General features: G+C 41.7%; 1 protein-coding gene across 9 annotated transcripts in view; it reads right to left on the reverse strand.

Annotated features, from left to right (window-relative positions):
- Window positions 1-2,354: 2,354 nt before the first annotated feature.
- The window catches only part of celsr1a (cadherin EGF LAG seven-pass G-type receptor 1a), a 97,494-nt gene continuing 86,108 nt past the window's right edge, over window positions 2,355-13,740 (reverse strand). For 3 of the 9 annotated variants that reach the window (XM_082510783.1, XM_082510781.1, XM_082510787.1), the window contains 9 exons: window positions 13,073-13,152; window positions 12,837-12,963; window positions 12,585-12,710; window positions 11,424-11,551; window positions 7,230-7,330; window positions 6,981-7,121; window positions 5,185-5,451; window positions 4,742-5,105; window positions 2,355-3,939 (listed from right to left, as the gene is read on the reverse strand). In XM_082510783.1, coding sequence (XP_082366909.1) covers window positions 3,912-3,939; window positions 4,742-5,105; window positions 5,185-5,451; window positions 6,981-7,121; window positions 7,230-7,330; window positions 11,424-11,551; window positions 12,585-12,710; window positions 12,837-12,963; window positions 13,073-13,152 — 1,362 coding nt within the window. In that variant the 3' untranslated portion in view covers window positions 2,355-3,911. Of the gene's footprint in view, window positions 3,973-4,741; window positions 5,106-5,184; window positions 5,452-6,980; window positions 7,122-7,229; window positions 7,331-11,423; window positions 11,552-12,584; window positions 12,711-12,836; window positions 12,964-13,072; window positions 13,153-13,740 lie in introns of all 9 variants that reach the window. The other 6 variants (XM_082510784.1, XM_082510788.1, XM_082510785.1 and 3 more) reach the window with 4 other exon arrangements.

Raw genomic sequence — 13,740 nt, forward strand, 5'->3', positions numbered from 1 at the left:
TGGTTTGGTTTTTCTCAAAGTGAAATACAGGCCACCTGACAAAATGATTCCTGTTTTGACAAAATAATTACAACCGAGGAAGTTAATGTAATAAAGATCATAAACACAGACAAAGTGTTGTCACTGTACACTTAATGTGTACAGGTTTCACGACTGAGCCATCTAATCCCACCACACATCATATTTTGACAGGCTACCTCTGTTCCAGCTACTTACTTTATCTTTTTCACCTGAGGGGAGGCCTGGCTTCAGTTGCTATAACACCTAACCACCCAATAGGCTTGTGAAACATGACCCTGCCATCTTACCTTTCTGTGTGCCTGTTTACATTCATTTCCTCAGCAATACCCAGTGGCAGCGACTTTATGTGCAAGGGTTTGTGTCACGGACGTAGCACAGCTGCCTGTTCCCAGACCCTGATGTGGCATCTGATCCTCAAAAATAAAATAAAAAATGTAACGAAAAAAAAAAGCCCTGCAAACATCTGTCACATGAGTCAGCTGAGGTTAGACATGCGAAGAAGACAGAGGGACTCCACACCTTACAGCTGTAATTCACTTAAGTCTCACATAGTTTAACCGAAAGCATCATTAACGGTCCTATCAGACTCAGTTCTTTGTTCTAAGTCTCCTAATCTTGTGGGGATGGCCATCAGCCTTGGAAAGCCAAAGCAGTGCATCTTTAGAGGAACCCAAAGAAGCTTAGTACAGGGCTTTACAGTGAAAGTCATTTATCAAGAACAACCTGAGAACTAAGTATGAGTAAGATTCACTTGTGGCCATTTTATTAAGCAAACCTGTTCAATCACATGTTTATGTGAATATCTTGTTTGTTTCTTTGTTATTTTGATCATGTAAACAATATAGAGAATTTCATTTAGCAATAAAGAGAAAAATAATGCTAAACTAAAGCAGAACACATTTCAATATCGCTTCACCTCTTCTTATTCAGTAACATATGGAAAATGAGTGGGAAGAAGTGCAAACTTATCAAATCCCACCGCTTCACCATAAATTATACGTTAATATTTATTCAGCTTCCTTACCGATATAATCTGCCGTAATAATAATGATGAGCTAATGACATGGCACCAACTCAATGGACAATCTGGTGAAGTTCACTCTGAGCATCGGAGTGGGGAAGAAAGGGCGTGGTTGTTGGTTTGTTTCAGAAACTGCTGATCTGTTGGGATTTTCCCGTCACACAACCATCTCTAAGGTTTACAGAGAATGCCCGAAAAGGAGGTCTGCCTCCTTTGTTGATGTCAGAGGAGAATGGAAAGACTGCTTTGAGCTGAAATGAAAGCAATAGTAACACAAACAGACTAACATGCTAACTAAGGTACGCAGAAGAGCATCTCTGAACTCACAATGCGTCATGTGCGTGGCCTCAAAACTTTTGGTCAATAGAAGATAACGATTGGATGTCTGTGAAGGTTCTCAGTCATCCAGGTCATCGTAGTCTAAGGAGCTTGGAAAGAAAGATCAGAAAGAAAGATCCACTACCTAATCACATGAGCCAAATGTCAACTTTGACATCCTCGAAAGAGTGACCTTTTGACCCTAGAACTGAAGAAGCTCCTCGGATGAAAGGTGAAACGTCTTCAAGCAACTTAAAGAAGTCCAGACACTTTTCTTTCCAAGCTCCTTAGATAACGATTGGATAAACATTGCCTGGTCCGAATTGTCTCGATTTTTGCTGCAACAGAAATCGTCATAATTGGCATAAACATCATGAAAAAATTGATTCATCCTGCCTTGCATCAACAGTTTAGGCTAGTAATCGTGGCGTAATGGTGTGGGGGACATTTTCTGGCATTCCTTGGGCTCTTTAGCTCTCTGTAGTCCATCCTGCTTCCAGCAGGATAAGGCACCATGCCGCAAAGCTGAAATCATGTCAAACTGGTTTCTTGAGCACAACGATGAACACACTGTACTTTGTTGGCCTCCACAGTCATCAGTTTTCAACCCAATAGAACACCTTTGGGATGTGGTGGCATCATGGATGTGTAGCCAAGAAATCTGCAGAAACTGTGTGACGCTGTCATGTTAATATAGACTAAAACCTCTGAGGAATGATGAATCTGTAAGTGAAAGGGAGCCCAACCTGGTACTAGCATGGTGGAACTAATAAAGTGGCCAGCAAGAATATATCATGTCATACAAATGTGCGTAAAACTGGGAGCTCAGACCTTAAACCTAAGTGTAGAACTATGAAATGAGTAACTTCCAGTTTGTGTTACTCATCATTTGTTAAACCGCTAAACGTTGATGTTACCACATTTGCTTGACTGGTGCACATGTTTGAACCAGCCATGCTCCCTTCCGTCAAACAGACACGCTAAGACAACGCAATTTAAAAATTCATCATGTCATTGCTTTTTAATTTTACAGTCATACAATCTTTTTTTGTTTCTTTCCAGTGTCTCAAAACCATAAAAAATAAATATACATTATGTTACAAAACATTTCCAGTGTCTCAGATTATACAAAAACACACATCTTATCAACAGCATTGATTACATAAGGGCAAAACACTGGGCGTGTACAGGATGTAAGGTACAAAGGCATTTAGCGACTGTACATTGTAAAATGACCTTTTACTAGCTGCATAATGCTTCAGAGCTGCTGTCATTTTGAGTTTTAACCCACATTTGAAAACTTAGCGATTAAAAGGCAGCATCAATTACGCAATTTCTGAACAGACCCGCTTAGTCTGTTTCTTACTTTTACACTACGAAAGATCAACAAATGGCTTTTTTTTATTTTATTTTAAAGATTCTGCACTAAAACGGAGTTAAACCGAGCTGACGGCCAACTCTAATCTGCTTATTCACCAGATCTCATGACTTTGGTAACCAGGAGTGTGTCTTGCATTGGATAAACAGGCTCGACAAACACTGGAAAACAAGGCTTCAGGTTCACAGTGCTCCAACTGCAAAGCTGAGTTTTCAGCAGAGGAGGAATTCCTCTTCATTCCACATAATTAAAGTTCATTTACACCGTACTCTTGCGTGTGTGCATGCACTCAAACACAACAGCAGCAGCCTGTGAATGCACCGCCGTAGAGTGGAAGTCCACTGTAGCCTTTTACAGTATTGTGTGAGCTTGTAAGGCCTCGATGCAGCATGAAGGCACGCGGCGCATATTTGTTGTTCTCTGACTGTTAGACCGGCGTACGATGTGATTTGTTCTTTTTTTTCACTACTGCTTTCTTGCTAAAACTGACATAGAAAATAGATCATTTCTTCTTCACTTTTTAAAATTATCTACATGTTACTTACACTCTAAATACACTGCACCGAGAGGCTGTGGAAGCCTTTCTTTAATTAAAACAAAAAAGAAGAGCACTTTGTGTTTCATAGCTCTGCCCAGCATGAACTGTGTCAGACATCTGAGGGACCTGCAGTCTTTGAAATCATTTTGGATTACAACTGTGACGGTACCAGCCTTTAGAGGTTCGTGAACAGTGATTATTACATCTGACACTTTGCTAACTTCACCTAAAGAAACAGAACATATTGATGTGCTCCTCGCCAACACTAGAGAAGAGCTTCATGTTAGGGCCCACAATGCATTCTGGGTGTCATTCTTCATCTTCCGACTCTTCCTAATGATTTCCATTAGTGGTTTTGGCACACGTGGCTCAACCGTGTCTTTACACAGTCCAGCACAGCGTTCCCTTTGTTATCGCTCACATCTCTGCTTATTTTCTCATCTAAGGCAGTCCTAACGTCTGCAATTAATACTGCTCGCCCGAGAAAGGAAACATGACGGGAGCGGCGATGCTGACAGGATCAGGCTTCTCTTCATCCATCCTTTAACACCTCTCCATCTTGCAACTTTTCCTTTCATGTTCCTCGACTCTTGGTCCCCTCAGCCCCGACCTGGCAGGTTGTTTAGCTCCTCCTCTCATAAAGGCAGGCTGGTCTGGGTTTGCCTAACAGGTCAGATCGAAGTCTCGTTACTGCCACTGTTAACAGAGGGGAACAAAAGGACAGGAGGGAGAGGAGAGGGAGGGGGATGCAAAGAGAAAGAAAAGAGGGGAACATGCAAGGTAAAATGAGTGCAGGGATGCGGGAGGGTCCTCATGCAGCATTTAATCAGGATGGTCGCAGTATTTCATGCTCGAGTTAAAGGAATATAGTCATTAAGAGGATTGTTAACACATTTACAGTTTAAAAACCAGGATAGCTTTATCCCAGTTATACTGGACATAAGGGTGCCATCAGTTTTCTCAACTTACTCGCAACAACAAAGCCTTTATGATGCATGCAATATTGCATTAGTTGGCACTGTGATCAGCTTGATTGTTGCTCATTTAACTGTAAATAGTGCTTGCTTGCAAGGTTTTTAAACTTCTACGAACACTGTTAAACTGATTTCGAATCTTTTATTTGTTGGACACACGCTCAGGTGTACTGAGCGGCACCGTTAGTGAGACCTCTCAGTTTCACATACTTGAGGCGTAAGGGTGCACTGTAGAAAACTGCTCAACATCAATTTCTAGGGGGTTAGACAAAGTGCTCCACATTTAAAATGTCAGTCACAATAGGGCCACACTCGTTTGTGTAAAACTGTCATGGCAGCACCTCGGCAGTTCTGTAAAACTTGCAAGCGTCTACAGTCACGGGGAGTCTGCAGCAACTTCCAGAAATCACACTGCAGTTTCCCCTGGAACTGCATGTATTAGTCACTACTGTTGCCATTAGTGCTAAAAACAAGCAGTATTCTTTTCTTACTCTGAGTCTGACTCATTGCCTCCGTTGACCGTCCCAGACTTCAAGTGCATGGCAACTCCGCCATTTGTCTCCCGGTAGATACCCCCTGGAGGAATCTGAGGTCGTGGGGCGACAGGCGGTTTGATGGGGGAGCCGCTCTCGTGGTTGCCGAGTCGGCTTCCTTCGTTGGCTTCCAACGAAGGCGTCCGGGACGACGGGGTCATGATGTTGACGGAGGGAGGGGCTGGGGAGGTGGTGTTGTTGTTGTTGGGGGGAGGGGAGGTGATGGTGGGCGAGTTGTAGTCGCTCAGCTTCTCCCTCAGACGATTCTTCATGTTCTTGTCGGTCAGCGGAGGAGGGTAGCTGATCTTATTCTTCAAGATGCCTGAGTGAGACGAGTGATTTGTGTGAGCAGGCGTGACATAAAGTCGATTCAGATCGGCTCTAAACACTTCTCCCCTCACCTTTTCTCTGCTCTGGCTGGTGGTTGCTGTTAGGCTGACTGGCAGGCGCTGAGTCTTTCATACTGGTAGGAGTCTGTCTCTCTCTCTCCTGCAGAGCCTCCCTCTCTCTTTCACCAACGTGGTTGAGCTTGTTCTCTGGGTGCAGCTCCACGTTCACCTTGGTCTCCACCCTCAGCCTCTCTGTCCCACCGGGGTCCTCGCTGTCACTGGCTGTAATGGCATCTGTTGGCCAGTAAGGCTTCACGTGATTAGATGTTGATTGCCCTGCTGAGAAGGGAAGAGAAAACTTCAATTTAATTCAACATCATATGAAGAAAAAGTGTTCATTAGAGCAAAAAGATGATATCTTAAAGGCACAGTCGATCATTTTTTGATAATTTAACAGAAAAAAACAATTCTACGAGGGCAATCCCAAAAGTAAGGTCTCCTATTATTTTAGAAATACAAACAACCATTTATTTTCCATAATATTTACCTAATTTTAAAGCTTGAAGACTTATTTATTTCTATAAATAATCGCTGTTTCGGTCGATGCATTTTTGTAAACGCTGCGACAGTCATACCCTTGTAGGGTGGGGTGGGTGATGAAGTTCCAACCAAAGTTTTGCAGGAGAGCGACAGTTTGAGCAACGTGTGGACGCGTGGTGTTGTGGAGAATACTTACGCCCTTGCTCAGCATTCATCTTCTCTGGTTCTGAAATGCCCTTCTCAGATTTTCCCAGTACCTGTCAGCATGTATTGTGGTCCCAACAGGCAGGAAGTAAACCAACAATACCACCTTTTGGTCCCAAAACACAGATGCGCACTGTGCGTAAGCATTCTCCACAACACCGCGTGACGGTTTGCTCAAACTGTAACATCTCCTGCAAAACTTTGGTTGGAACTTCATCACCCACCCACCCTACAGTCCAGACTTCGCACCCAGTGAGTACGACCTGTTCCCAAAGTTGAAAGAACATTTGTCCGGAAGGCGATTCTGTGGCGGCGGCTAGCGGGTATGACATGGGCATTGTATAACTGTCACAGAGTCTACAAAAATTTATAGACCGAAATAGCCATTATGTAGAAAAATAAACAAGCCTTTAAAATTTAAAATGATGTAAATATTATGGAAAATAAGCTGTTGTTTGTATTTCTAAAATAATAGGAGCCCTTACTTTTGGGTTTGCCCTCCTATAACAATGAAGAATGCTCATAAATTATTAAATTATTAAAGTGAAAGCAAACTAGTTCTCACAAAATGTCATAAAATACGCAAGCTTATTTGTGTCCAAGTTACATGTACTTCAAAGAGAGTTTCACAAGTGCCAGCTAACAGCAGCTAACAGAGGCTAAGAGGAGCTAACAGAGGCTAAGAGGAGCTAACAGAGGCTAACAGCATCACTTACCAACAGAAAAGTTGCTCAAAAATCCTCAAAAACTCACCTCAGTATCACTGTCGTTGGACAAAAGTGAACTTCACTGATTTATATCAGACTCCTTTCAAAAAGTTTTACAGTCTTGCTCAGAGAAAATAAATGTGGACACTTTTCACCCTGCATTGACAGCTGAGGTAAACAATAGACTAACTGACAGCCTACACAGTTACTTTGTACACTACAGATGGTTTTAAGGTGACAAGGGGTAAAAACGTATTACTGCAAAATATATAATTAACCACATCTAATTTTTATTTCCCAATTTATTGCCGATGTAACAGAACTCAGCTGACAGTAATCTGCAATCAACTGAATCTTCTGCAATCTGTAGTGGGGAGAATTTTACACGCTGTAACTTTAAGAGACTTGTGCATTTACCTTTTGGAGTGCTGTGAAGAGGCCTCTCGTTGTTCCACTTTGGCTTGACATCAATATCATTATCCTCGCTGTCGGAGGAGTGGGAGGAGGCATAGGAGGAGCTGTGTTCATCTACTGAAAGCTCGCTGTCTGAGTCAGAGTCTAATTGAAGAAATGATGGCGAAACAGACCAGTGAACAAATACAGTACATCAGTAAAACAGACCTGGAAATGAAACATTGGAAATGCAATTCAATATAAAAAGCTTACCATCTCCTTTGGTGCCATTTCTATGGAACAGAGGTCCATCCAGGTCCGTGTGGCCTTTAGCTGTTCCTGAAGAGCCACTGGGCTTCTGACCAGACTCCTCCCTAGAAAAACCAAGGACGGCATAGGCAGGCAAGAGAGAAACAGGAGCAGATGAACAGAGGTGTAGATTTAGAGGAGACACAGAGGGGAAGTACATCATTGCTGGAAGTTAATTCAAGCCCCAACTTGTGGTTTTACACAACTGATGTTTAACAGCTGATGCAGCAGACATCTCTCATTACAAAACATCTGGTACTGTTGATTGCCTTGACACAGACAAAGCGAATATGACATTTAGTTTGTGTGTGCTGCTGTTTGTCTAATGTCAGAAAGTCCCAGCTTGATCATTAATACTGAAAAAAATCGAATACAGGTTTACCCTCTCTTCATCAGTTACCGGTCGTGGTATAATTATTGCAAGAATTCAGAATTTTAGCATGTTTAGTAATCATTTAATGGATCAAAATGACAAATGGGTTACGTTTTTCTCTCCTCTCCCGTCCTCTCTGTCTGAAGCCGTTTATTCCAGGTTGGAATGAGAACTTGGCTGGAGGGCAAAAACTGCTACTAGAGACTCTGACCTGTCTGATGGCTGATCTAAGAGAAGCTTCTGGAAGCAGCTGAAGACGTGCCAACAGCTCCAGGGAAGAGGTATGCACGTCTACATTGCATTCCTACCTCAACAGGTATAATTCCATCCCCCCTTCGTTTCTGCTTTTTTCTTTCCACATCTCTCCATTATTTTTCTCCTCTTCGTCTCTTTATAGTTTCCCCACTTTTTGCTCTCTTATCTGCTTCTTTCTACGCCTCACCTACAGACAGCTCGCCACATTTCTTCCCCCACAGCGTTACTACTCTTATTGACCCTAGAGTCAGCTCTTATTACCCAGATGACAGCTTTACGGGCTAGGCGTACAGTCAGACGAAAGTGTGATACTGTAAAGCGCTTAAAAACACCAGGTATATGAAACACAAGCCTACTGTAATGAAAGCATGTCAGTGAACACTGAACAGATACAGCTTGTAGAAGAGGGGAGATTAGCTTAAGATGACAAACATCTATATTTTGGCGCAGATTCATCTTTCAATGTCAACCTTTATAGATATATCAAGAACACACCTGTCACACAGTCAAACTTAGCTTTCTGATTTAGCTGTACTGCTCAAGATCAAACATGCTAGTAGTCTGTAGCTAGCTTGGACCACAAAGCTATATAATTATTATTGTGATGTATTAATGTTATGTCTTTAGTAAGTTCAGTTTGAAGTACAATAATTTCCAGCAAATTTCAACTGCAGAACATTGCAATAACGCATGTATTTAGAAATACCAAGCTAAAATTTTACTAGCTAAACCGGTGTTACTTTAGCAACATATGTAAAACTAATGGAGTTGGCAAGAACACCGTGACGGTTAAATTTTGAGATTAAATTTCATTCAGTCTTATCATCTTATACCAACATGTTCTCACTCCCAAAGCGCCAGGTGACAAATCTTCAGTATATTACGCTTCTGGGCACCGAACACGTCCCCATATTATGAGATTGATGAAACATGAGAACCGTTTGGAATGAATCCACACATGTACGTTTTACTTACAGTGGGGCAAAAAAGTATTTAGTCAGCCACCGATTGTGCAAGTTCCCCCACCTAAAATGATGACAGAGGTCAGTAATTTGCACCAGAGGTGCACTTCAACTGTGAGAGACAGAATGTGAAAAAAAAAATCCATGAATCCACATGGTAGGATTTGTAAAGAATTTATTCGTAAATTAGGGTGGAAAATAAGTATTTGGTCAATAACAAAAATACAACTCAATGCTTTGTAACATAACCTTTGTTGGCAATAACAGAGGTCAAACGTTTACTATAGGTCTTTACCAGGTTTGCACACACAGTAGCTGGTATTTTGGCCCATTCCTCCATGCAGATCTTCTCGAAAGCAGTGATGTTTTGGGGCTGTCGCCGAGCAACACGGACTTTCAACTCCCGCCACAGATTTTCTATGGGGTTGAGGTCTGGAGACTGGCTGGGCCACTCCAGGACTTTCAAATGCTTCTTACGGAGCCACTCCTTTGTTGCCCGGGCGGTGTGTTTTGGATCATTGTCATGTTGGAAGACCCAGCCTCGTTTCATCTTCAAAGTTCTCACTGATGGAAGGAGGTTTTGGCTCAAAATCTCACGATACATGGCCCCATTCATTCTGTCCTTAACACGGATCAGTCGTCCTGTCCCCTTGGCAGAAAAACAGCCCCATAGCATGATGTTTCCACCCCCATGCTTCACAGTAGGTATGGTGTTCTTGGGATGCAACTCAGTATTCTTCTTCCTCCAAACACGACGAGTTGAGTTTATACCAAAAAGTTCTACTTTGGTTTCATCTGACCACATGACATTCTCCCAATCCTCTGCTGTATCATCCATGTGCTCTCTGGCAAACTTCAGACGGGCCTGGACATGCACTGGCTTAGGCAGCGGAACACGTCTGGCACTGCGGGATTTGATTCCCTGCCGTTGTAGTGTGTTACTGATGGTGACCTTTGTTACTTTGGTCCCAGCTCTCTGCAGGTCATTCACCAGGTCCCCCCGTGTGGTTCTGGGATCTTTGCTCACCGTTCTCATGCTCATTTTGACCCCACGGGATGAGATCTTGCGTGGAGCCCCAGATCGAGGGAGGTTATCAGTGGTCTTGTATGTCTTCCATTTTCTGATGATTGCTCCCACAGTTGATTTTTTCACACCAAGCTGCTTGCCTATTGTAGATTCACTCTTTCCAGTCTGGTGCAGGTCTACAATACTTTTCCTGGTGTCCTTCGAGAGCTCTTTGGTCTTGGCCATGGCGGAGTTTAGAGTCTGACTGTTTGAGGCTGTGGACAGGTGTCTTTTATACAGATGATGAGTTCAAACAGGTGCCATTCATACAGGTAACGAGTGGGGGACAGAAAAGCTTCTTACAGAAGACGTTACAGGTCTGTGAGAGCCAGAGATTTTCCTTGTTTGAGGTGACCAAATACTTATTTTCCACCCTAATTTACGAATAAATTCTTTACAAATCCTACCATGTGGATTCATGGATTTTTCTTTCACATTCTGTCTCTCACAGTTGAAGTGTACCTCTGGTGCAAATTACTGACCTCTGTCATCATTTTAAGTGGGGGAACTTGCACAATCGGTGGCTGACTAAATACTTTTTTGCCCCACTGTAAATCGTTTTGTAAAACACTATCTAACGTCATTAAAGTGGTGGTTAAGGTTAGGGATAAGGTTAGGGTTAGGGCTGGAATACATGGCTGGAACGTCTATTACCACGGGATCGTCGTTCTACTGGATTTCATCCACAATCCGGCGGGTAGCATAGGAACGCGGAAAGTCGGCTTTTGCGTTCTCATGGAAATCAACAAATCCCCAGTATATTACATCTCAGGAGTGAGAATGGGCTCCTTATACATAAACTCTAAAGCACATGGACTCTGTCTCCTCTGTGCTTAAAACTAACGTGAAGTACAATAGAAAAGAAAGCTTTACACATTTTGGCAGCACCTACAGTGGTGTGAAAAAAGATTTATGTCTAATTTTTTGTATATTTGTCATGCTTATGTTTTAGATCAAAGAAATTTTAATATCAGACAAAGATAAATTGAGTAAATACAAAAGGCAGATTTTGAATCATGATTTCTTTTATTAGGTTTGGCTTATTTCCCTTAATAAATCCACTCATCATTTGAAAACTGCATTTTGCATTTACTTGTACCACATCAAATTTCACATAAGCAATAGTAGAATCTAATCATCTAATTTAATAACACAGTAATATGGAGGAATATATGTCTATTTGTGTGCATTTAGTTTTTTGCAAACAGGCCATGCATTGGCAAATGTCAGTAAAATTTTCATGCAGAAGGTGCCAATATGTGGCAGAATGCATGTGGTGTAAGAAACAAGATACCTTTGGAGAATAAGGGTGGACAGGGCGTGTGTATACTTATGCAGCGCGCGTGTGTGTGTGATGCAGTAAGGTGTGTTAGTCAGTGTGAGACTTCTGCATCTCAGACATGCAAAAAGGGCACCAAAGAAAGAAATCTGAAAGGAATACCAAGACACGCTCATCACACAGCAGAGTGCAAAAAGCCATGCAGTCAGTCAGCGTGTTGTACCTGAGTGTGTAAGCCAGGTAGCTACTGCGGCTCTTGGCTGACCTGTCCAGTGAGACGGTAGACTCGCCAATGCCTGAACGGTACACTGCGCCGTCCTCTGTGTACATGTTGTTGCAGTTGAGAGAGCGCTGAAGATGGAGGAATATAACAAAGGTTATATTTTAAACAAGAGCTATGTGACCGAAAACCAAATTAAACAAAAGAGCATATAAAGAAATAAGAAACAATGTTGAATAACTTGATGAAATCTTAAAGATACATATTTAAATGTATCGATATATATGTATAGGGATGGGGATTGAGAAGAATTCAGCGATTCCATTATTGATATCACTTATCGATTCTCATTGGCGCCATTTTGAGAGAAACCACCATTGCTAAGGAGCAATAAAGAAATTACATTCATTCAAATGGATTGCATGCTGTGGTTTGAATGTTTGTTGAGGTACTTCCCCTCTTTGTTGGAGCCATTACTTAAAAAAACCAACACAAATCTCTTATGAGGACACACATCTCTAATAAAAAGCTGACTGCACAAAGCCAAGATGTAAACCAGCACAAAAGAGCGATCTCCATAGTGACACTGCTTTAGAAACGTGAACAGGTAGAAAGGGAGCAGCCTGACTGCTCATCTCGTTGTTGCCTGTTGAAGTTAAGGGTCTGGCTGTTGGGGTTGCGATTCACTCAGCTTTCGCTCTAAGTTCTTGGCTAGCTTAGCATCAGCATGCTGACGGCAGATGCTTATAAAGAACCGAAGTTGTGTTAGCAGCATTATGCAGTTGTTTCTGTCCTGGATGCAGTTTTCCACTTTACCATTTATCTCGTCCTTTAGTGCAACAAAAATAAAATAAATGTCCACATTACCAGAGGCCTGGTAATGAACTAATAATTTGATTCAGGTGTGTTGACCCAGGGTGAGATCTAAAACCTGTAGGACACCGGCCCTTGAAGCCTGGAGTTGGACACTCCTGCTCTATACTGAGTCGCTTTTTTCCTCCTCTGATACTTGAACTGAAATCAGCTGATTGTAGTGTGAGTGCAACTGATGAGTGCGATCAGTAGGCAGGCATGCCAACTGCTAACCGGTTTTCCACAAGAACTGGTTCTCGATTCCCATCCCTACTATATGCATGTATATAAAGTAAATGTTTGTTCACTTACTGTTAGCAAAGAGCCCCTTGTGGTGCTGGACTCGTCTTGTATGCTCTTCTTTCCTTTGAAGATGTTCTTGAGGTTTTTCCTCACCTCTTTGTTGAAGACCACATGGAACAAGAAAATGAAGACTCCCTGAAAAAAAGCAGGAGAACGTATGTATGTATTGCTGAGGAGAGTAAATAATCAAATGTGAATTGTTTTCAAAAGTGTGTGTGGATTATCTGTGCATCCAGAGCTCAGTGTGGGGTTAGCAGATACCTGCAAGCAGCTGAAGACAGCAAACAGGTAATGGAAAGTCATTACATTGCTGTTGACTGCCATTAGACCGAGCAGCCAGGTGGCACTGATGAGCACCAGAAGGAGGAAGGCCATACGTAGGGCAGGACTGCGTTGGGAAACATAAAAGTTTTAATAATGGTATAAAAAGACAAACTCAAGGTAGCAACTGGATCCTTTGATGTATGTGAAATGGCTAATGTGATGTGGGAACCTACATAGCTCCTGACTTCTCTACAGCCTTCTGTCTCCGACCACAGGAAGCCTTGGCAGCGAGAACAAAGATCACTATGTTCACCTGTAAGGGGAAGGAAAATATGGAGAATTTGAACTAATATGAATATAAATAAATAAATCTATGAAAAGCTCTTTTTACTCAACTGCTGATTGAGACATAATTAGCGTCTTTTATTATTTTAATGATATGTATGCATTGAGTCCATAGTAACTACATAAATTGCAAAAAAGTGCAATAAACTACAAAAAATTGAAAATCGTTTTTGTTGTTATTACATATATTTCTAGTTAGAGAAATTTAAGAGGTTTATCCCTCAAAACTGTAAATACAAAAAAGTTGTACGAAATAGTTTCTAGCCACAGGAAACTTATTTTGAGTGTCTTCATAGTTTTATTTTTGAGATACACCAATTTTTATATACTACAGGAAAACACAAAAATAAATATTATAATGCAAATTTGCAAAAACACAGCATATGCATCAAAATAAACTATTTCCAGCAGTGCAATTTGAGTTCTAAGCATCCCAGAAACGATACAGGAAAGCACAAAGTCAAACATGACTTTTAAAAAACACCAATATAGCCTTATAAGGTTCTGAAGGAAAAAAACAACTACATTCTCCATGAAAATTATGTCACTTCCGGTT

The sequence above is a fragment of the Aulonocara stuartgranti genome (assembly GCF_965226115.1).
Source record: "Aulonocara stuartgranti genome assembly, chromosome: 17".
Classification (NCBI taxonomy): Eukaryota; Metazoa; Chordata; class Actinopteri; order Cichliformes; family Cichlidae; genus Aulonocara; species Aulonocara stuartgranti.